This window comes from Geotrypetes seraphini, chromosome 2, assembly GCF_902459505.1.
Source record: "Geotrypetes seraphini chromosome 2, aGeoSer1.1, whole genome shotgun sequence".
In the NCBI taxonomy this organism is placed as follows: domain Eukaryota; kingdom Metazoa; phylum Chordata; class Amphibia; order Gymnophiona; family Dermophiidae; genus Geotrypetes; species Geotrypetes seraphini.
In genome coordinates, this window is record NC_047085.1 from 5,720,819 (window position 1) to 5,741,842 (window position 21,024).

General features: G+C 43.8%; 2 protein-coding genes across 3 annotated transcripts in view; one reads left to right on the forward strand and one right to left on the reverse strand.

Annotated features, from left to right (window-relative positions):
• RECQL4 (RecQ like helicase 4) overlaps window positions 1-8,304 on the reverse strand; it is a 127,585-nt gene extending 119,281 nt beyond the window's left edge. Inside the window, exons 1-3 of one of the 2 annotated variants that reach the window (XM_033934704.1) lie at window positions 8,175-8,304; window positions 5,542-5,668; window positions 1,422-1,455 (exon numbers count right to left, since the gene is read on the reverse strand). In XM_033934704.1, the coding sequence (XP_033790595.1) occupies window positions 1,422-1,455; window positions 5,542-5,658 (151 nt within the window). In that variant the 5' untranslated portion in view covers window positions 5,659-5,668; window positions 8,175-8,304. Of the gene's footprint in view, window positions 1-1,421; window positions 1,456-5,541; window positions 5,669-6,141; window positions 6,259-8,174 lie in introns of those variants that run through there. The other variant, XM_033934702.1, reaches the window with a different exon arrangement.
• The window catches only part of VPS28 (VPS28 subunit of ESCRT-I), a 48,774-nt gene continuing 36,024 nt past the window's right edge, over window positions 8,275-21,024 (forward strand). Inside the window, exons 1-3 of the mRNA XM_033934706.1 lie at window positions 8,275-8,405; window positions 10,062-10,132; window positions 12,057-12,085. Of these exons, the coding sequence (XP_033790597.1) occupies window positions 10,096-10,132; window positions 12,057-12,085 (66 nt within the window). The 5' untranslated portion in view covers window positions 8,275-8,405; window positions 10,062-10,095. The remainder of the gene's footprint in view (window positions 8,406-10,061; window positions 10,133-12,056; window positions 12,086-21,024) is intronic.

Genomic DNA, 21,024 nt, shown 5'->3' on the forward strand with positions numbered 1-21,024 from the left:
TTCTTTGAAGCCCTGTAGCGTACTTCTGCCTATCACATCCTCCGGCAGCGCGTTCCATGTATCCACCACCCTCTGGGTGAAAAAGAACTTCCTGGCGTTTGTTCTAAACCTTTCCCCTTTCAATTTCTCCGAGTGCCCCCTTGTACCTGTGGTTCCCCTTAGTTTGAAAAATCTGTCCCTATCGACTTTTTCTATGCCCTTCATGATCTTGAAGGTTTCTATCATGTCTCCCCTGAGTCGTCGCTTTTCCAGGGAGAAAAGCCCCAGCTTTTTCAGTCTGTCAATATATGAGAGGTCCCCCATATTCTTCGTGTGAGCACTCTTTACAGAATCCTGTATAGACTTGAACATAAACCTAAAAAAGGGGGATGAATATAAACCCTTGCTTTACCTTCGAATTAACATTTAAGCCTTCCTCTTCTTTTCCCCCTCGCAGTCCTCTTGTTCCCTCCCTCTCTACCCCAAAACTAAAGAGCAGCTAGTCCTACTTCTACTAGTTCTCCTCCTCCTTCGAAACAGACAAAGCCCCCTCTCTGACCTACCCAAGTACCCACAGTTCTCCCCAGGTCTACCTAGCATAAAATAATTCTTTATTTATATACTGCACATATGCCTTTCAGTTCATGGCAGTGAACAAAAGAATACAATAAGGAAAAATGATTAACACTGAAATTGGTTAACCCATGAGGAAGGACGGCACACAAAGGGCTTGTTTTACGAAGCTGCACTAGCGGCTGCGCTGTGGTAACGGCCCCGAAGCACATAGAGATTTAAAGGGCATCAGGGCAGCCGCTGGCACGGCTTCGAAAAAAAAGGGGGAAAATCTCCCTATCTGTCCCAGATAGGGATCACAATCTGTGTTAAGGTGCCGGAAAGCAATAACAAGAACTTTGAATAGGTAAGAGAAAAAGAGTAGACAATATTAACTTCATATTAAAAGAAAGAGGATAGACTTAGTAGATAAAGACAGGTTGTTCACCCTCTCCAAGGTAGAGAGCATGAGAGGGCACTCTCTGAAGTTAAAAGGGGATAAATTCCATACAAACATAAGGAAGTTCTTCTTCACCCAGAGAGTGGTGGAAAAACTGGAACGCTCTTTCGGAGGCTGTTTTAGGGGAAAACACCCTCCAGGGATTTAAGACAAAGTTAGACAAGTTCCTGCTGAACCGGAATGTACGCAGGTAGGGCTGGTCTCAGTTAGGGCATTGGTCTTTGACCTAGGGGCCGCCGTGAGAGCAGACTGCTGGACACGATGGACCACTGGTCTGACCCAGCAGCGGCAATTCTTATGTTCTTATGTTAAATAAGAGCAGAAATGAAAAACTGTACAACTGTGGTGGTTTATTGGTCCACAGCTTAGCTAGAGAAATGTAAAGTACTAAACATAGTTATGAGAAAGGAAGTCTTTTATTGGTACTTACGTTGTATCTTATTAGGTCCATTTTCTATATCAGACTGTTAAAAGAAGAAGAAACCACATAATGAATGGCTGAGGATCAAAGTATGCAGAAAATGTTAACTAAAAGGGAAAAATCCAAGACTAGATCTCATTACCTTCCATATCAGTCTAAAAAGGGAAGAAAGTCAAGTATTTCTCCAGGAGTAAAGGGAAGGGAGAAGATTTTCGTATTCTGCTGCTTTTATTATGCAGTTGTTATTTTTTCTTCTTATTTTGGGAAGGACATTCTCCCCCTCTTTCTTTTTCAAAAGAGCTATTTTAAAGATTTTATTGACATTTTCTTTAAGTAGTCATTTTCCCTGTTTGCTGATTTTCCAAAGGATTTGATTATCGGTGTACATTTGTTTTATTTGTTGTAAAAGTTTATGTATGTAACATTTTGGTTTAAAACGGTACAGAAATTTTTAAAGTAAATAAATACAATTTTAATTTGACCCTGATGAGCTGTCAATAGGACCAACTGCATGGGAAATTTTGACTTTAAAAATGAGGATATGGACACCGTACAGATTTCTTTCAAAACTGCCTCTGTAAATCTAGTTACTACTACTAATAATTCCAGTGTTGCTGAAAAGAGCTTACAATACAGAGTGGTGGGTGCGGCTCTGGCTGCTTTGCTAGGCAGACTGCATGGACCTTGCAGGTTTTTTAATCTGCTCTCATTTACGATGCTACTGAAATTTACAAAGACATGGGTATTGTAAAGGAGGATTAGGGATACACATGAAAAGATTCCTATTATTATTATGATTTATATGCCACCATACCGGGGAGGTTCTAAGCGGCTCACAGCATGAAAAACCAATACATACATACATTTTCAATAAAAAATCTCAATACGATACAATAAAAGGCAGTGCATACATTTCAGTAAAATTAATCAGAATAAAAAGTACAATAAATCTTTTACGGTGGCTCTCGCCTCAGCCTCCTTCTATCCAGCAGTGGAGAGCATTAATGTTACAGCAAATGTTATTGGAACGAAAAGACATTGTGGACATGACTGCTAAAGCAGGTCGGTTATTTCATCAATGTTGGTATTCTTTTAGTTTGACCTTTACTTCTTATGTTCAACGACAACTTTGGGATATTTGATTTATTTATTGCTCCCATTGTACCTGTGTTATTCTTTTGGAATATTTGCCGCTGCTGCTGCCTGGGAGGGGGGGGGGGGTTGGGGGGATAGGGGATTGATGTTATATTGTGGTTAAAAATCTACGTTTGCTGTATACTGTGTGTTTCATGCTGGTTTAATAAAAACTACTTTACATAAAAAGTACAATAAAATTAATCAAGATAAAAATGTAAAACCGAGAGGAAATGACATCATCTGACCGAATGGCAGTATAGCTTTCGAGCTCTGACGGGGCTTGCAGGCAACGTGGTTTAACTTGCTTCCCGAGAGCGGCTCTGCTCCCGCAAACACGTGCATCGGCGGTGGAAGTGTATGGCGAGCCGGCGGCGGTTAGACAAGTTTCGTTACAGCGAGACGGCAAAGGAGAGAAAGGGCACAGGATATACAGTTTATTGAAGGGACATAGAAAGAGGGAAGATGCCAAATGGAACAGAGAAAGGGCGGACACTGGATAGAAAGGGCAGAGAGGGTGGACAGTGGATGCAAGGGGCAGAGAGAGAGTGGACAGTAGATGGAAGGGGTAGAGAGAGAGAGGGCAGAGGCTGGGTGGAAGGGACAAAGAGAGGACAGATGTTGCATGGAAGGGAGCAAGGACAAACGCTGAATATAAAGAAGAGAGCGAAGAGAAGATGATTAAAGCAGAAACGACAAAAGGTAGAAAAAAAATTTTGGGGTTGCTTTACATAGAATCAAGTAGTATTGTAACTGTATTAATTAAAGTTTATAAATAGGAAATTGAAATAAGGCAGTTTTTTTGGGACTAAATCCCTTTCCTCAGGTCAGGACAGGATACCATAATAGCAGGGGTGCCCAAATGGTCGATCGCAATCGACCAGTAGATCGCAAAGGCAATGTGAATCGATTGCGTTGCCTTTGCAATTTTTTTCTTCCTGCTTCCCCGAGCCAGGCCAGGTGCTTACAAGTGCCAGACTCACAAGACTTCACCTCCGACATCAATTCTGACGTCGAAGAGGTAGTTCTGGGCAAGCCAATCACTGCCTGGCTGGTCTGGAACTTCCTCTCCGACGTCAGAGATGAAGTCTTGTGAGTCCGGCGCTTGTACGTGCTTGGCCTAGCTCAGGGAAGCAGCAGGGAGAAATTGGCATGGTGGCTTAGGGGGTAGGGAAAGAATCGGGGAAGTGGAGAAATCGGCGCAATGGCTTGGGGGGGGGGCAGGGGGAGAGAGAGAGAGCGAAAGAAAGGCAGAAATAAAGAGGGGGCAGGGGGAGAGAAAAACAGGCAGTCAGGGGGAGAGAGAAAGAGAGACAAAAAGAAAAGGGAAGTGGCAGAAATAAATAAATATTGGATTTACAGTTAGAAGAAAGTGCAACCAGAGACTCATGAAATCACCAGACAAAAAGGTAGGAAGAATGATTTTATTTTCAATTTAGTGATCAAAATATGTCCGTTTTGAGAATTTATATCTGCTGTCTATATTTTGCACTATGGCCCCCTTTTACTAAACCGCAATAGCGGTTTTTAGCGCAGGGAGCCTATGAACATCGAGAGCAGCGCAGGGCATTCAGCGCATCTCCCTGCGCTAAAAACCGCTATTAGTAAAAAGGGAGGGAGTATATTTGTCTATTTTTGTATAGTTGTTCCTGAGGTGACATTGCATAGTCATCTGCCTTGACCTCTTTGAAAACCCGTGGAATATAAATGATAATTAACATTTTCTCTGCGTACAGTGTGCTTTGTGTTTTTAAAAATTTTATTGTTGGTAGATCATTTTGACATGGTCATTTTAAAAGTAGCTCGCAAGCCCAAAAAGTGTGGGCACCCCTGCTGTAGAGCCATTTCTTGTATGACTGGATGAGCTATATTTATCTTTTTTTTAATTGTTTAAATTCATGCAGAAATAAATGGCTAGATTGAACCTAATGATTTTATTAACGCCTTTCCCTTTTTTAAACCTCTATAACATTTGAAAGAGGGCAAATATCTAATTATTCCCTTCTAGCATTAGATACTTCTTAAATTTAGTAAAAATATTCTGGCACAAGTGTCAAACCTTAAAAAAGGAAGTCAAATTGAGCACTGGAAAATAATAATAATTAACTAATAAAAATAGTACACATTTAGGGCTCCTTTTATTAAGTTGCGAAAATAGTTTTAGCGTGTGCTTTGTGCGCGCAGAATTACCACGTGCGCTAGACGCTAATGCCAGCATTGAGCTTGCATTAGTTTTCCCGCGTAGCGTGGGAGTTTGTGCGTGCTAAAAATGTTGGCGCACCTTAGTAAAAGAGGGGGTTAATTTTCCCCATCACCAAATTTCCCCATCCCGTCCCACCCGGCTACTTTTTCATGCCACCCAGCTGGAAAATATTTCTGGGGAGAACACTGCCGTTGCAATACCAGCCCTGAAATTCCTAATTCAGCTGCTCTACTTTACATAACATGTCTAATTCTTTGTAACATATTTAACTCTATACAAAACTCTATGTAACAATATGCTGCCTATAACCTGCCTAGAACTCTAATTAACAAGGATTTGGCAGAATATAAGATTGTACATAATAAAACACAATAAAGTGTGATTTTTCGTAGCAAATGCTGCTCAGATGCCAAAACATTGCTGGAATGCATAGAAACATTTGATGTTTTTAGCGTATTTCAAGTGATTTTCAGCAATTCCATTTGGGCACACTGAGCTCTTTCATTTGAAATCTCATTTGCTGATTTTTATGATCATAAATAAAATGAGCCCTTTTTTCACTTTTAGGGACTGTTCGTATGCCTTGGCCAGAGTCACCAAGGAGCTACAGTAGGAATTGAACTCACAACCTCAGGGTGCGGAGGGAGCTGCTCTAACCATTAGGCCACTCCTCCACTCCATGTGTAGGTGGAAGAGGGGAAAGCAGTGGATTTCTGGTTGCTGGTGATTCATGGGAAGGAGAGAGAAGGATCACCCCTCCCTTTCCTACCCAACTGCTCTCTGTCACCCTACCTTGTTGGGTTTCCTCTTATGCTGCTGCAGAAAAGCTGATTCCCAGTTTTTTAGCAGGATTTTAAGATGGCTGCATCTCTCCGTGGGCTTTCTGCTTGCTGGAGGCACAAAATCCATCTGTGTTTCACTAAAAAAGAAATCTGAGTGTCAAAGGACAGCTGCAGAGCCAAGGCTCCTCACCCGAAGAAACCAATCCTATCGTGTTTCCTCGAAAATAAGAAAGTGTCATATTAATTTTAGGCCCAAAAAATGCACTAGGTTTATTTTTGGGGTAGGTCTTATTTTTTTCATGCACAATGATCATCTCTCCCTTCCTCTCCTCTACCCCAATTCTTCTTCTTTTCTTTCTCTCCCCCACATGTGCAGCATCTTTCCTCCCCTCACCCATCCGCTTGTGCCTTCCCTCTGCAGCATCTTTCTATCCCTCCCTCCCATCCCTCGTGCAGCAGAACTCTTGCCCAGCTTCTATCCCTTCCTTCCGTGCAGCTGCAGCAGAACCCTTGAGCTGCCCCCCCGCCACGTAGCCGAACTCCTGCTGACCATCCCATCCTTCAATCTCTCCCTCCCATCCATACCCTGCCGAATGCGAGACCTACATACCTCTCTCCACAGAGCAGTGTTGGCAGCACTCTAAACATGCTGCTTGGTGGCCTTCCTCCGCTGGGGCCTTCTGTGCGTCGTGTTGCTGATGACATCATCAGTGATGCGGCAGAGGGAATGCCCTGGCGGGATGCCGTGAAGCAGCCTGTTTAGAGTGCTGCCGACGATGTTATGTGGAGTGAGGTAGCAGGTCTCACGGTCGGCAGGGTTCGGATGGAAGGGAGAGATGGAAGGATGGGATGGTCAGCGGGGGTTAGCTGCACAATGGAGGCAGGGTAGAAGGGGCGGGAGAAGCGCTGCTGCCTGGCAAATCCAGGGACTAGGGCTTATTTTTGGGGTAGGGCTTATATTAAGACCTACCCCGAAAATCAAGCTAGGGCTAATTTTCAGGGAAACACAGTAACTCTAAAGACCATGCCCCACCTCCTATCCTGGGCCTCATGCCCAGCATATGTATAGCTGTACAATTAACATGTAATAGATGGTCCCTGCTTAGAAGAGCTTACAATCTAATTTGGACAGACAGGACATAGAGAGGTTGGGGAGCTTCTTGCAAAGAGAATGATGGATGACCTGGGATCACTCTTGTCCTAACTGCACCCCTAAAATGCCAGAAATTATAATAGTTCTTGTCCTTGTCACCAAGCTGCTCCACACATTCCAAATCATTTATTACCTTCCCTTCAGTCAAAGGCTGTACTCAGAAAAGATTCATTAACCGACTTATCATACCAAGCCACTTCCAGAGATCCTGAACTGGGCCAAATGGTTAGAATATCAACCTCATATATGCATTTTAGGAAGCTACTAAAAACCCATCTGTTCTCAAAATTCTTGTCATTCCTCCAAAGCAGCATACGGATGCGAAACTATTGTTAACTTATTGATGCCAATATTCTATCTATTGTAGCTCATTGACAATGGTCAGACCATCTCTTTTGTAAACCACATAGAACTGAAAGGCTTTTGCAGTATATAAATAAAAATTTAGGCTATGTTACGTTATAGGTTGGGGGAGAGACTCCTGTTGAGAGAGGAGGGGGAGGGAGATAAACAGGATAAAGCAGACATTTTTGCTTCCACTGAAAACACATAGTACACAACATAGTAGATGATGGCAGATAAAGACCCGAATGGTCCATCCAGTCTGCACAACCTGTTTCAATTGAACTTAGCGATTTCTAGGCAAGAATTTGAAGCTCTACCCCAGGGGTGTCCAATGTCGGTCCTCGAGGGCCGCAGTCCAGTCGGATTTTCAGGATTTCCCCAATGAATATATATGAGGTCTATTTGCATGCACTGCTTTCATTGTATGCTAATAGATCTCATGCATATTCATTGGGGAAATCCTGAAAACCTGACTGGATTGCGGCCCTCGAGGACCGACATTGGACACCCCTGCTCTACCCGGTACTGCCAAAACAGAAACCATTTTAGGCCAGTTTTAAATGAGATTGGTTTTGGCACCATAAAGAAAACATGGTTGGCCTCCTAGTGCTAGTATTTTGGGGAAAGAGCGAACGTGTACCCTTTCCGCCATAGACCTCTATCATATCGCTCTATCTAGTTCAGGGATCTGAAAGTCCCTCCTGGAGGGCCGCAATCCAGTCGGGTTTTCAGGATTCCCCCAATGAATATGCATGAGATCTATTAGCATACAATGAAAGCAGTGCATGCCAATACACCTCATCCATATTCATGGGGGAAATCCTGAAAACCCGACTGGATTGCGGCCCTCCAGGAGGGACTTTGACCCCCCTGAGCGGCCAGAATTCAAGGTGGGGCATTAGAATCTGTTCTTCTTTGTTTTCCTGCCACACATTGAGCTGAGGATTTCAACCTTCATTTATTTTCTGCCTATCCCACAGTTCTGTGCGGATTCCAAATGGTTCAGGTACTCCAGGGTTTTTCCCTACTGGGGGATTAAGTGCGGGAGTTGAACCCACCACCCCAGGGTGCGGAGGCCACACGCTCCCCTCCCACAAGCCTTTGCCTAAGCCCTTTGGCGCGCGCATCGCTTCGCGCATGCTCACATTCCGCGGGGCCCTCGCGCACACCCGCTCGCCCAGCGCAGCCTTTCGCCCTTCCCGCCGTCTCCGGCGGCCTGACTGACGCTCCCGCGCGAGCGCAGCAAGTCGTACAAAACTGGCGCCCAACGCTGGAAAGAACCAATCGGCACGGGGTGGATATGACGCGTTCCCGGGACGTCATCACCAAGCTACCAGGAAGCGAGAAGCGGAAGAAGACGGAGAAGCGAAGAAAAGGTAGAAAAGGCGGAGAGACAGATGCATTGGGCTGTGGGGGCTGAAGGCTGAGCTTAGAGACGACCCCTCCAGACCTTTCGCTTCTCTATTAGACAGTCTGTACATTTGTAAATAAGTGTGTTTAGCTAAAAGCCTGGAGAGTGTGGCGCAGTGGTTAAAGCTACAGCCTCGGCACCCTTAGGTTGTGGGTTCAAACCTTGTGACCCTGGACAATCCCCCCATTGCCCCAGACTGTGAGCCCAGACGGAAAAATGCTCGAGGAACCGTTCTGAGCTCCTTTGGGAGAAAAGTATAGAAAATGGAATAAATAGTGTGAAAAGTTTCAGCCTCTAATAACTTAAATTAATCAGTTAGGAGATGGCAGGTTAACAGCAATACTCAGTGGGAAGAGTGTGGTGCAGGGGTTAAAGCTAGTACATCTGAGCTGGTATTGTGATGTCATAATGCCTCATTCCACCAATAAGAGCCAACCACATCAGTGATGTCACAATGGCTGGATTGTCCTACACTTGGATCCCTTTTGCTACCTTTTGATTTCTAGAGTGGTGCAGTGGTTAAAGCTACAGCCTCGGCACCCTGAGGGTGGGTTCAAACCCTGTGACCCTGGGCAAGTCACTTAATCTCCCCATTGCCCCAAGTACATTAGATAGATTGCGAGCCCACTGGGACAGAGAGGGAAAACTGCTTAAGTACCTGACTAAATGCATGTAAATCATCCTGAGCTCTCCTGGGAGAATGGTATAGAAAATTGAATAAATGAAAATGATCTCTAGCTCATTTCTATGTTACACAATAAAGTACCAAAGATGGCTCTGTATAACATAGTGTATCCGTGCATACAAATTATGCGTGTCTTTGGGACTTAAATTCTGACCTCAACCCACTTCCCTCCTCCTCTAATTCTCTCTTTCTGTTGACAGTACTCTCCTCCCTGTCCTCTCAGCTTGCAGTCTCGGGGCCATCTTTTATGCCTCTGCTCACATCCAACAAACCGCTAAAGCCTGTCACTTCTTCCTCTATAATAGTACCAAAATCCAACCTCTCCTGTCCAAGCACATTACCAAAACTCTTATCCACATACTCATCACCTCTCGCTTAGACTACTGCAACTTGCTTCTCTCAGGTCTTTCACTCAACCATCTCTCACACCTTCATTCCGTTCAAAATTCTCCTGCACGACTTATATTCCATGAAAGCCGCTATATTCGCATTTAACCCTCACGTCAAGTCACTTCATTGGCTCCCCATCCGTTTCCAAATACAATTCAAACTCCTCTTACTGACCTACAAGTGCAGCCCCTTAATATCTCTCCTCAGTTATCTCCTTCTATACTCCCCCCCCCCCAAGTGTAACAGGGACGGCAAAGACAGGAGCCGGGGTTTTTGACCAATGATTGAGCCACGACCTGCTATACAAACTATCTTTAGCCGTTTGATTGCTTAATTAGCATATAGTTAGTACTTTATGGCTGATGTCATTGTTTTTGCAATTCAACCCAGTTCCCCAGGCTCTCAGGCCGCTGCTTCTGGTTTAGTTTAAATATGTGAAGTTACATTATCTATGCAAAATGGAAGAGAACCAGGCAGACTGCATGCATAATTGGTGCCTTTGTATCATAGCTGATAGTGTTGCTATCTGATGTTTCTGTTCTGCAGAGTTCATCAAAAGTTCCACAAAAAGGCCAAGAAGATGTTTCATGGAATATCCACCACGTCAGGGATGGGAGGTGAGTCCTATCTCAATATATGAAGAAGTGGCTTAGGATTTGGAGAGATGGGCATAATGAGTCGCAGATGAATGAATGACCTCTTTCTTTTTTACTGGATAGTTCTGATGGGCTTTTGCAACCTGTGTGACATCACCTAGGAGTTTGGTTGAGGACCATACTTAAAATCTGTATCAGTACAGGGACTAAAACACACATTGATCTCATTCCTTAAAATATAATTCTGTATAATAGAGAGGAAGCATGAGCTTTGCTTCAAGTATTGCACTGGGAAATGTGTTCTAAAGTTCCTGTGCTATTGGTTATGTGCCCAAGCTGTCTTCATCAAGATTCAACTGAAAATGCTTTGCAATTCCAGAGATGAGAGAAGGAAAGTCAGCTGGATTTCCAGAAAGCCAACTCTAAACCAGTCTTGAAGAATCTGGCTTATCTTTTTTCATGGTACAACATTTAAACATGCCCTGCGCGTCTTAAAAACTGCTGGTGTTACAGTGAAACAGGTTTTAGCAAAGCATACAGTAAAGCATTTCATGGATCAGAAATGGCTCAAAACTATGAATTTTATTTTAGACTGGAATTTTGAGGTGGATAAATGCTATCATGTTAGCTTTTTGTTCAAGCGACAAGCAGGAAAGGAGAAATGTATAGGGTGGTTTTGATTATTTGGAACATGTAGCTATTTAGCAGGTACGTACAGTAAATATATCACCTACATAACAAATGAGAGGGCAAACGATGAACAAAATTCTGGGTTTATTAAAGCCTATTTTTGGAGACTATCACCAAGTACTGAGCTGCTTCCCACTGGATACAAACACTCATATCAAAACCATCCTGAGCAGTCCAAAGCACATGGCCAAGAGGATAGATTAAGGAAAATATCTGAGGGAATTCCATTAAAAAGATCCTTCCTTTTTACAGTTAATTAACTTGCAACTGTTCATCTTCCAAAGAAAATATAATATTGTATTTCAATTTGTTATAGGGAGAATTTTTATTTACATTGTAAGACTAGAACTTGGGGGTGGAATATAAATGTTGAAATTAAATTAAACTGACTGATATCCCTGACTGACTATCAAGATCCGTGCTGAAATCCTGGTATATGAGCTGAGCACATCATGCCTGTGATTATGAAGATGATCAAATGTTCCTTCCAGGGCCAGTTTCCTGGAGGAAAAGTTCATAGTCTGTTATTGAGAAAGACAGGGGGGAAGCCTTTGCTTGCCCTGGATTGGTAGCATGGAGTGTTGCTACTCCTTGGGTTTTGGCCAGGTACTAGGGACCTGGATTGGCCACTGAGCTTGATGGACCATTGGTCTGACCCAGTAAGACTATGCTTATGTTTTTAAGATGAGTGAAATGATAGTGGCTTGGGGAAATCCACTGCTTATTCCTAGGATAAAGCAGCATAAAATATGTTTTACTCCTTGGGATCTTGCCAGGTACCTGTGACCTGGACTGTCCACTGGTGGAAACAGGATACTGGGCTTGATGGACCTTCAGTCTGTCGCAGTATGGCATTTCTTATGGGCTGTTTGGGATGAATAAGGTATGCCAGCTATTTTACTACTGCTTATAGGTTGTGATTCTGTTTAATGAAACTTTATCCAATCTGTTTTACTTGAGGATGGAGGCTAAGGCTTCGGTCTTGATAGAATTTGTGAAATTGGCAATAAATCATTTCCATATAAAAGTTCCACTCAAAAATTAACTTATAGATCTATGAATTGGTGACTAAATACCTATAAATATGGGCGGTGGTCAATATTAATCGTAATTAATCGTGTGATTAAAAAGTAATTTTAATGGCATGATTAATCGCGCTTATTCAAGACATACAAAGGCTTGTATTGACCTTGTGTGCTCAAGTTCAAGCCCAGCTTTACATAGTTACGTAATTTTTCTTCCTCTCTGTCTTCAGGGCCTGGAAATAAAGCTGAGCTTTATGAGGTGAGTGGGGCTTTGCTACTTTATTTCTCAAACAATAGTACTTAGAATACCTGAAATACTTTTTCATTATATTCCTATTTGAATGTTTCTTTGTTCACTGCACACAATTTTTTAATTGTCATTTTCAAATTTACATTATAGAAATAATTTTTTACATGAAATTTTGTATATAAATAAAAATGTATTATCCAGGGGGCTGCTATTTACATGGATACAGGTTCAGGAGAAGTTCCACAGAATGAAAATTCCTCTCTTATGCAGAAGAGAAGACTTTTCAACATGGTGGTGGTTAGAATAAATTGGACACAAGATGTTGTGTGCTATAATGAGCAGAATATTCAAGATTATTTAAAAGATGTAAAGTAAAAAATAATATAACAGCATTCCTTTGTGTCCAGGGGAGGAAAGAAGACCCTTTAAAATTCCCTCCAAAAAGAAAAGTTATGAAATACTAAACATTTATACTCTCTCTGACATCATTCTATAGCAATTAGCATATAATGGCCTGGCTGGTAACGTAGCCAGGCTTTCCAAAAACATCTTTGCTCGCACATCCTGTGCCTAGTTCATTTTAAAAAACATATACTGTATTTTTTTAATGTAATTATTCAGTTAACCTTTTGTATCTGGGAACAAAGGTAAAATTCAATGTAAAGCTTGGCAAAATCACTTTCACATTAAGGCCAGTAGGTGACAGTGTTTCACTTTTTTCTCCTTATAACCTCTGTATAACTCTTATACCTGTTGACCCATGGAAACATACCGTAAATTATTTCTGTACAGGCCTGCTTCCTGCTTCTTCTTGGAAACCTATATCTCGCCTATCCATACATCCTTTTTCATTTGCAGCAGTAAATGAACAATTAATTCTCATGATTTCACCTTTCCTGTACCAACCTCTAAATCTACACTCAAGCGTGTGGTTAAGAGATTTTAAAGTATACTAAAAATATTAATCTTTAATTACAATGTCTTATGTGCATTCACTAAAACTCTCATTTTAATTCCCAAACTTGAATATTTTGCCACTTGGTTTTGATCCCTTCATGATACCTCATTGTTTTAATCCAGCAACTCGGCTTTCATATTGCCTATTGCACCTGGAAATCCCAGAATTCCTCAACAGTATTAATATCCCAACCAACAAAAGATTATTACAGATACAAAGACATTGGAAGGGAAGGGTACATATAGGAAAATGTAACTGCTTTAACAAAAATCAAAGAGGAAATAAAAAGGATAGGAATGAGATAATAAACAATCCCCACATACCCCTCATCAAGCACCAGCTTCCACAAATCACACATCTTCCCAAACAGACTGAATGGCTGTAATAACTCCAGTTGCCTCTTGAGCTTTAATCAAATTCTCTAGCTGCATGGGATCCAGAAAAATATCATCTTTTATCCCAGGACAAGCAGGCAGCATATTCCCACACATGGGTGACGTCACCGACGGAGCCCCGCAGCGGACAGCCTCGAAAGCAAACTTGCTTGAAGATCTCGATCTTTCGAGCACTGTACCGCGCATGCGCGCGTGCCTTCCCGCCCGAACTAGGGGGGCGCATCTCCTGAGAGGATCCTCAGTTCGTTTAATTCCGCGGAGACAAGAAGACACGTTTTTCTACATCTCTGCAGCATTGCCTTCTCTTCACCGCGGCTGTTTCTTTTCTTTCAGTTAAGTTCGGTCGCTGTGCTCTCCTATTTCTTTTTCGTTTTCTTTTCTTAAAAAAAAAATAAATAAAATAAAAAAGTTTCAATTTTTTCTTTGATTTCGTGTCCGGCCGGTGAGCCTTGGGCCTAGGCCCATTTGCTCCTTTCGTTCGACACGGACTTTATTTTTTCCATGTCCCGGCCTCTTACCGGGTTCAAATGTTGTCGCCAGTGTAATCGTGTGATTTCGGTCACCGATCCCCACTGCCGCTGTCTACAGTGCCTGGGTCCCACTCATTCCCCAGAAGATTGTCACCGTTGTTTCACTCTTACTCCACGGGCTTTTCGACGCCGGTGCGCTCAATTTTTTCAACTTTTCGGAGACATGGAGCAACCTTCGGATTCTGCTTCGACCTCGGCGGCTGTCCCGGTCTCGAAGGCTTCGACTCCGACGACATCGACGACTACGGTCTCGAAGGCTTCGACCCAGGCTCCGGCTGGAGCTTCGGTCTCGAAGGCCTCGACTTTACCTGCTGCGGTTCCCTCGAAGACGGTGCCATCTGCGAAGTCTTCTATGGGGGGTAAGTCTCCGGGTTCTCTTTCAGGTACCGTACCCAAGAAGCCACCAGACTCCTCTTCACGTCCATCTTCCAAGCGTACCTCCAAGATAAGGGAATACTCACCTTCGAGGTCGCCCTCTTCGGAGCGTACTGCTGCACCTACGAGGTCTTCTGTCTCGGTGCCGATGCTGGAGGACATGCTGAAATCTATACTCACCACTCAGATTTCCTCCTTAGTGGCTCAATTGGTCCCGTCCTCGACCTTGCCTCAGACTGATCAGCCTGTCACACAACCAGAGCTTCCAGTATCTCGAGGCCGATCCAGGACACCGAAGAAAATTTTTTCGTCTGATTCTTCTCCAGACTCACCTCCTCCGAAGCACCGGTCGAAGCATTCGAGACCTATTGCTCCCAAGCTTCGGAGGGAGTCTTCGGTATTGGATACCGAGACTTCTCTGCCTCATTCTTCGAAGCAGAAGCACAGATCTCGACACCATCGCGCATCGACTCGAAGTCCTTCTTGACCGAAGACTCCACCATCGAAGCCACCCCGTCGAGACAGTTCACCACAGACCTCGACTCATTCTGTACCACGTACACCTGGTACTTCTCCATCCAGGAGCCTGAAGAGAAAACATTCTCTTACTCCACCTCACAGTGCAGCTTCTTCTGTGACTCTACGTCTAGACTCAGAACCACTTTCACCATATTCTAGAGAGGCTTCTCCCTCATACTCAGCTCTTCCTAAATCTCGCAGTGTATCTCCTGAGGAAGCGTCTGATTCCAAATCCATTTCTTTTGCCAAATTTATTTTTGATATGGGACAAGCTCTCAAACTGGATCTTCATTCAGATTCTAAATATACTCCTGAATATTTAGCAGATATGGAGCTTCCTCATCCACCGAAAGAGTCCCTCAGATTACCTATGACTCCTGTTCTGAAACAAACCTTTGTTCGTAATATGGAGACTCCTTATTCCATCACTGCCATTCCATCTAAATTGGAATCCCATTATCGAACAGTTCCATGTAAAGGTTATGAAAAGTCTCAACTATCTCATCAATCCCTGGTAGTAGAATCCTCTTTAAAGAAAGCACATCCTTCCAAAATCTATGCTTCAGTTCCTCCAGTTGAGAAGGTCGTACCATGGATAAGTTTGGTCGCCGTTTATACCAAAACTCTATGATGGCAAATAGAGTTCTTAATTACAGCTACATCTTTACGTCCTACTTCAACCATTTTCTGAAGATTTTACCATCTTTTTACCCGGATATCTCTACCACTCGTCTTTCAGAATTTAAACTCATCCTTAAGACTCTTTCTCAATTACGACTCTTCATGTTACAAGTCTCATATGATGCATTTGAACTCTCGTCTTGAGTATCGGCCTTTGCTGTAGCCATGCGTCGTTTAGCATGGTTACGTATTGTGGACATGGATCCCAACCTTCAAGATAGATTGGCAAATCTACCTTGTCAGGGAAATGAATTATTTGATGACTCTATTGAGGCAGCTACCAAGCGTCTTTCAGAACATGAACGCTCTTTTGCTTCCCCCATTCGACCAAAACCTAAACCTGCACCAACTAGAGGTTTCAAACAGACTCCACGTCATTATCCTCAGAAAACGACTCCTGCTTTTTCAAGACCTCCTCCTCGTTGTCCTCCTCAACAACAGCGACAACAAAAATCTCAGACTCCTGCTGCCACCAAGCCTGCTCAGTCTTTTTGACAATCTCGACATGAGCATTCAAATTTCTCTGTTTCCAAATTCTCCCCTCCCCATAGGGGGTCGCCTTTCCACATTTTATCACCAGTGGGAGCTCATTACATCAGATCTCTGGGTGCTTACCATCCTACGAGAGGGATACTCTCTTCGGCTCCTTCAGGTGCCTCCAGATCGCCATCCAAGAGAGTGTCCTTCCAATCAGTCGCATCTTCCCCTTCTTCTCCAAGAAGCTCGAGCTCTGCTTCTCCTACGAGCTGTGGAGGAAGTTCCTCTTTCCCAAAGGAACTTGGGATTCTACTCCCGTTATTTTCTAGTTCCCAAAAAGACGGGGGATTTGCGACCGATCCTGGATCTCAGAGCTCTCAACAAATATCTAGTCAAAGAGAAATTTCGAATGCTCACACTGCCAACTTTATATTCCTTAATGGACCAAGGGGATTGGATCTCAAAGAGGCGTATACTCATATCCCTATTCATCCAGCATTTCGCAAGTACCTCAGATTCCAAGTAGGAAGCCTTCATCTGCAGTACTGAGTTCTCCCCTTCGGATTGGCTTCTTCTCCCAGGGTTTTCACAAAATGTCTCGTGGTCGTGGCTGCAGCTCTTCGCAACCAGGGTCTCCAAGTATTTCCATACCTAGACGACTGGCTCATCAAGGCTCCCTCTTTTTCAGGGGTTATTGCAGCGACCCAACAGACTATTCTTTTTCTACAAAGTTTGGGATTTCACATCAACTTTCCCAAATCTCAGTTGACTCCTTCTCAGTCTCTCCAATTCATAGGAGCAACTCTGGACACTATCAATCTGAGAGCATACCTTCCACAAGCACGTCGGGCCGCCCTGCTTCAGATTTCTCAACAACTCTTCCAACTTTCAACTGTTCCAGCACGAAAGATGATGGTTCTGCTCGGTCACATGGCTTCTACAGTTCATGTGATTCCTTTTGCCAGACTTCACCTTCGTATTCCTCAATGGACACTGGCATCCCAATGGCAGCAATCAGTGGATCCACCAACTCGACTGATTTCCATAACTCCTTCATTGCGGAAGTCTCTCTGTTGGTGGATGCTCTCTTTAAATCTTTCCAGAGGCTTGCTGTTCCACCCTCTTCCTCATCAGAAAGTCCTCACAACCGACTCATCAATGTACGCATGGGGAGCTCATGTGGACGGTCTTCGCACTCAGGGTCTCTGGACTCAAGCAGACCGTCGGTGTCATATCAATCTATTGGAACTCAGAGCGATATTTTATGCTCTCAAAGCTTTTCAACATCTCCTTCACGACATGGTGATTCTTGTACGTACCGACAACCAGGTAGCCATGTATTATGTCAACAAACAGGGAGGGACGGGCTCTCACTCCCTCTGTCAAGAAGCTCTGAAATTGTGGCATTGGGCAATTCTTCACAACATCTTCCTCAGAGCTGTTTATATTCAGGGTCAACACAATTATTTGGCGGACAAATTGAGTCGTCTTCTACAGCCTCACGAATGGACACTCAATTCTCCTACTCTTCGCCAAATCTTTGCCCGTTGGGGAACTCCACAGATAGATCTGTTTGCGTCACCTCTCAACTTCAAACTGCCTCAATTTTGCTCCCGCATCTATACCCTTCAACGTCTCGAAGCGGATGCGTTTCTACTGGACTGGAGGAATCAGTTCTTTTATGCTTTTCCTCCGTTTCCTCTGATTCTCAAGACTCTAGTCAAACTGAAGTCAGAACATACCACCATGATTCTGATAGCTCCTCGGTGGCCCAGACAACCTTGGTTCTCCCTTCTACTTCAACTCAGCACCAGGGAGCCTCTTCTTCTACCAGTATTTCCCTCTCTACTCACGCAGAGTCAAGGATCCTTGCTTCATCCCAATCTGCAGTCTCTACATTTAACAGCTTGGTACCTTTCTGCATAACAGACTTTTCTCAATTCTCTCTGTCTGTTCAAGATATCTTACTTGCTTCCAGAAAACCATCAACTAGACAATGTTATGGCCAGAAGTGGACTAGATTCTCTGCTTGGTGTTCTACACGTTACTTGCCACCCAGATCTTCCTCCTTGACATCCGTTCTGGACTACTTACTTCATTTATCACAATCTGGACTTCAAACTACATCTATTCGAGTCCATCTTAGTCCTATAGCTGCTTTTCATCAGCCTTTGGATGGAAAACCCCTTTCTGCACATCCTATCGTTTCTCGCTTTATGAAAGGACTTCTCAATCTCCATCCACCGCTTAAACCACCTCCAGTGGTTTGGGATCTCAATGTTGTTTTAGCTCAACTTATGAAACCTCCTTTTGAACCGCTTGACAAAGCCCACCTCAAGTATCTCACTTGGAAAGCTGTGTTTTTGATTGCTCTCACTTCTGCTCGAAGAGTCAGTGAGCTACAAGCTTTAGTTGCAGATCCACCCTTCACAGTTTTTCACCATGACAAGGTGGTCCTTCGTACTCATCCTAAATTCTTTCTTACCTAAATTTGTTTCAGAATTTCACATCAATCAGTCTATTGTTCTACCTGTGTTTTTTCCAAAGCCTCATTCTCATCCTGGAGAAGCTGCTCTTCATACCTTGGACTGTAAACGTGCTTTGGCTTTCTACCTCCAACGCACTCAACTTCACAGAACATCTCCTCAACTTTTCATCTCATTTGATCCAAACAAGTTGGGACGTCCTATATCAAAACGCACAATCTCCAACTGGATGGCTGCTTGTATTTCTTTCTGCTACACTCAGGCTGGTCTTCCTCTGCAAGGTCGAGTGACGGGCCACAAAGTTAGAGCTATGGCGGCATCTGTAGCTTTCCTTCGATCAACTCCTATTGAGGAAATCTGCAAAGCTGCCACTTGGTCCTCGGTTCATACTTTCACCTCTCATTATTGTCTGGATTCCTTATCCAGGAGGGATGGCCACTTTGGCCAATCTGTTTTGCAAAATCTTTTTTCGTAATTTGCCAACTTCCCTCCATCCCTTTTTACTTAGCTTGGAGGTCACCCATGTGTGGGAATATGCTGCCTGCTTGTCCTGGGATAAAGCACAGTTACTTACCGTAACAGTTGTTATCCAGGGACAGCAGGCAGATATTCCCACAACCCTCCCACCTCCCCTGGTTGGCTTCTTGGCTAGGTATCTGAACTGAGGATCCTCTCAGGAGATGCGCCCCCCTAGTTCGGGCGGGAAGGCACGCTCGCATGCGCGGTACAGTGCTCGAAAGATCGAGATCTTCAAGCAAGTTTGCTTTCGAGGCTGTCCGCTGCAGGGCTCCGTCGGTGACGTCACCCATGTGTGGGAATATCTGCCTGCTGTCCCTGGATAACAACTGTTACGGTAAGTAACTGTGCTTTCCTGAATTTCAAGAAAAAGGACAAAGCCCTAGGTTTCAATTTTAAGAAATTCTCGCCAAATCAATTGTATTCTATGAGTTATATCAGGATAAACATATATAGGAGAGCCATGAAAGTAAGCTAATCATTTTCTAAAGAAATGCATGAATCTTCACTACTAGAAAAATCCCTACACAAGTGCCTCAAAGTATTTTCTTGAATAGATGTTTCCAGCACAGTAGTTAGACCCACCATTAGTACCTCTTCATCCTACCACCTGAAATATTTTCAACAGTTGAGGAAATATAATAAGCCTTAATAATTTGAGGTAGGGAGGAGGGATCAAAAGATAAGATCTCCTGCATATACTGTTTCAGAGCAGAAAAGACCCTCATGGTCCATCTCTTCAGTGTGACCCGCCTAGAAGTCTCATGACTATGGCGGTATAGAAGAATAAAGTTATTATTATTATTATTATTCAGTCTGCCCAACAAGGTGACCAGAGCTCCACCCACCACTCCAGGTCATCCATGTTAAAATGTTGATTGTAAAGTCACCACCATGCCAACCATATAGGCAGCCAAACATGATGAGGATAATACTTAGTGTTTTGCTGACAGTATTCAACTTATCAGTCAAGATGCCTTCCCTGCCCTCCTAAGTTATACAGTCCCCTGTGATAAGGAAGCACATGTGCAGGAGGGGAGAGCTTAGGACACAACCCAGTCTCATATGAAGAAAACACTTTTTATTCTTTGAGTTTGACTCAGCAGTACAGGCATCAGACCTTTTCCCATAGCTTTGCCCTCAGCTGATGTCTAGGGGAAAAATCAGGTGTTCACGTCTCTTGCTCAGGGACCTCCCCAAACTGATCCCAGGCTCAGGTATATATTCTCCTCCCTGCCTGAGGACCATCCTTGTGATTCAGCAAGACTGCTGAGCCCAGTGCTTCCTGGGAGCTGTAGTTTCCACACTTCTGGGCCAGTGCCCTCTGCTGCCCAGTGATATAATGACATCATTACTGAGGGAGAATCCCTGATTCTCTTATACCCCCACTCACAGCATGTGACAATAAAATGATCAACTCACTGGAGCTGTCAAACCTTCACCTATCTCTCATGACATGCAGAACAGACCATATATGTCTTTCCAGCATAGAAATAGACAGCAGATAAGGGCCACAGCCCATCTAGTCTGCCCACCCCAATGACCCTCCCCTACCTTTCTCTGAATAGATCCCATGTGTCTATCCCATTTGGCCTTAAAATCAGGCACGCTGCTGGCCTCAATCACCTGAAGTGGAAGACTATTCCAGTGATCAACAACCCTTTCAGTGAAAAAGAATTTCCTAGTGTCCTCGTGCAGTTTCCCGCTCCTGATTTTCCACCGATGCCCCCTTGTTGCCGCGGGACCCTTGAAAAAGAAGATATCTTCTTCCACCTTGATGCGGCCCGTGAGATACTTGAATGTCTCGATCATGTCACTCCTCTCTCTGCGTTCCTCGTACAGGAGTACAGCTGCAACTTATCCAGCCGATCCTCGTATGGGAGATCCTTGAGTCCCGAGACCATCCGGGTGGCCATTCTCTGGACCGACTCCAGTCTCAGCACATCCTTATGATAATGCAGCCTCCAGAATTGCACACAGTATTCCAGGTGGGGCCTCACCATGGATCTAT